Consider the following 317-nt stretch of genomic DNA (forward strand, 5'->3'; position numbering starts at 1 on the left):
TAAGGACCTCATTAATCGCGCCAGGAAGAACACGGAAGAGATGAAAGGAGCAACCGAAGGATTTAACTGCATCATCATGGTACCCGAAACGGGAGCCGGTTTAGTTAAGCGCAACCCAACTGAAGGGCAAGGCCGATTGTTATGCGCTATTTTATCATCCTCAGCAAAGACATGGGACCGGAAGCGGAATGATGACCGACTGAAGGGTAACGAAGAGCTGGAAGACACGGAAGAATCACCGTGGCCCAACGCCAAACTAGAATTTACCGAGTTCGATAAATGGATCGAGAGCGAAGAAGCCCGCAAATTACCTACAC

The 317-nt window shown here is 49.2% G+C and overlaps 1 protein-coding gene across 1 annotated transcript in view; it reads left to right on the top strand.

Annotated features, from left to right (window-relative positions):
- Nucleotides 1-44, top strand: part of EMH_0057630 (uncharacterized protein) — a gene marked incomplete at both ends in the record, with an annotated part of 2,769 nt that extends 2,725 nt beyond the window's left edge. Inside the window, one exon of the mRNA XM_013497496.1 lies at nt 1-44. Coding sequence (XP_013352950.1) covers nt 1-44 — 44 coding nt within the window.
- Between the last annotated feature and the right edge of the window lie 273 nt (nt 45-317).

Source organism: Eimeria mitis, genomic scaffold (genome assembly GCF_000499745.2).
Source record: "Eimeria mitis Houghton genomic scaffold, Emh_scaff2712, whole genome shotgun sequence".
NCBI classification, from domain to species: Eukaryota; Apicomplexa; class Conoidasida; order Eucoccidiorida; family Eimeriidae; genus Eimeria; species Eimeria mitis.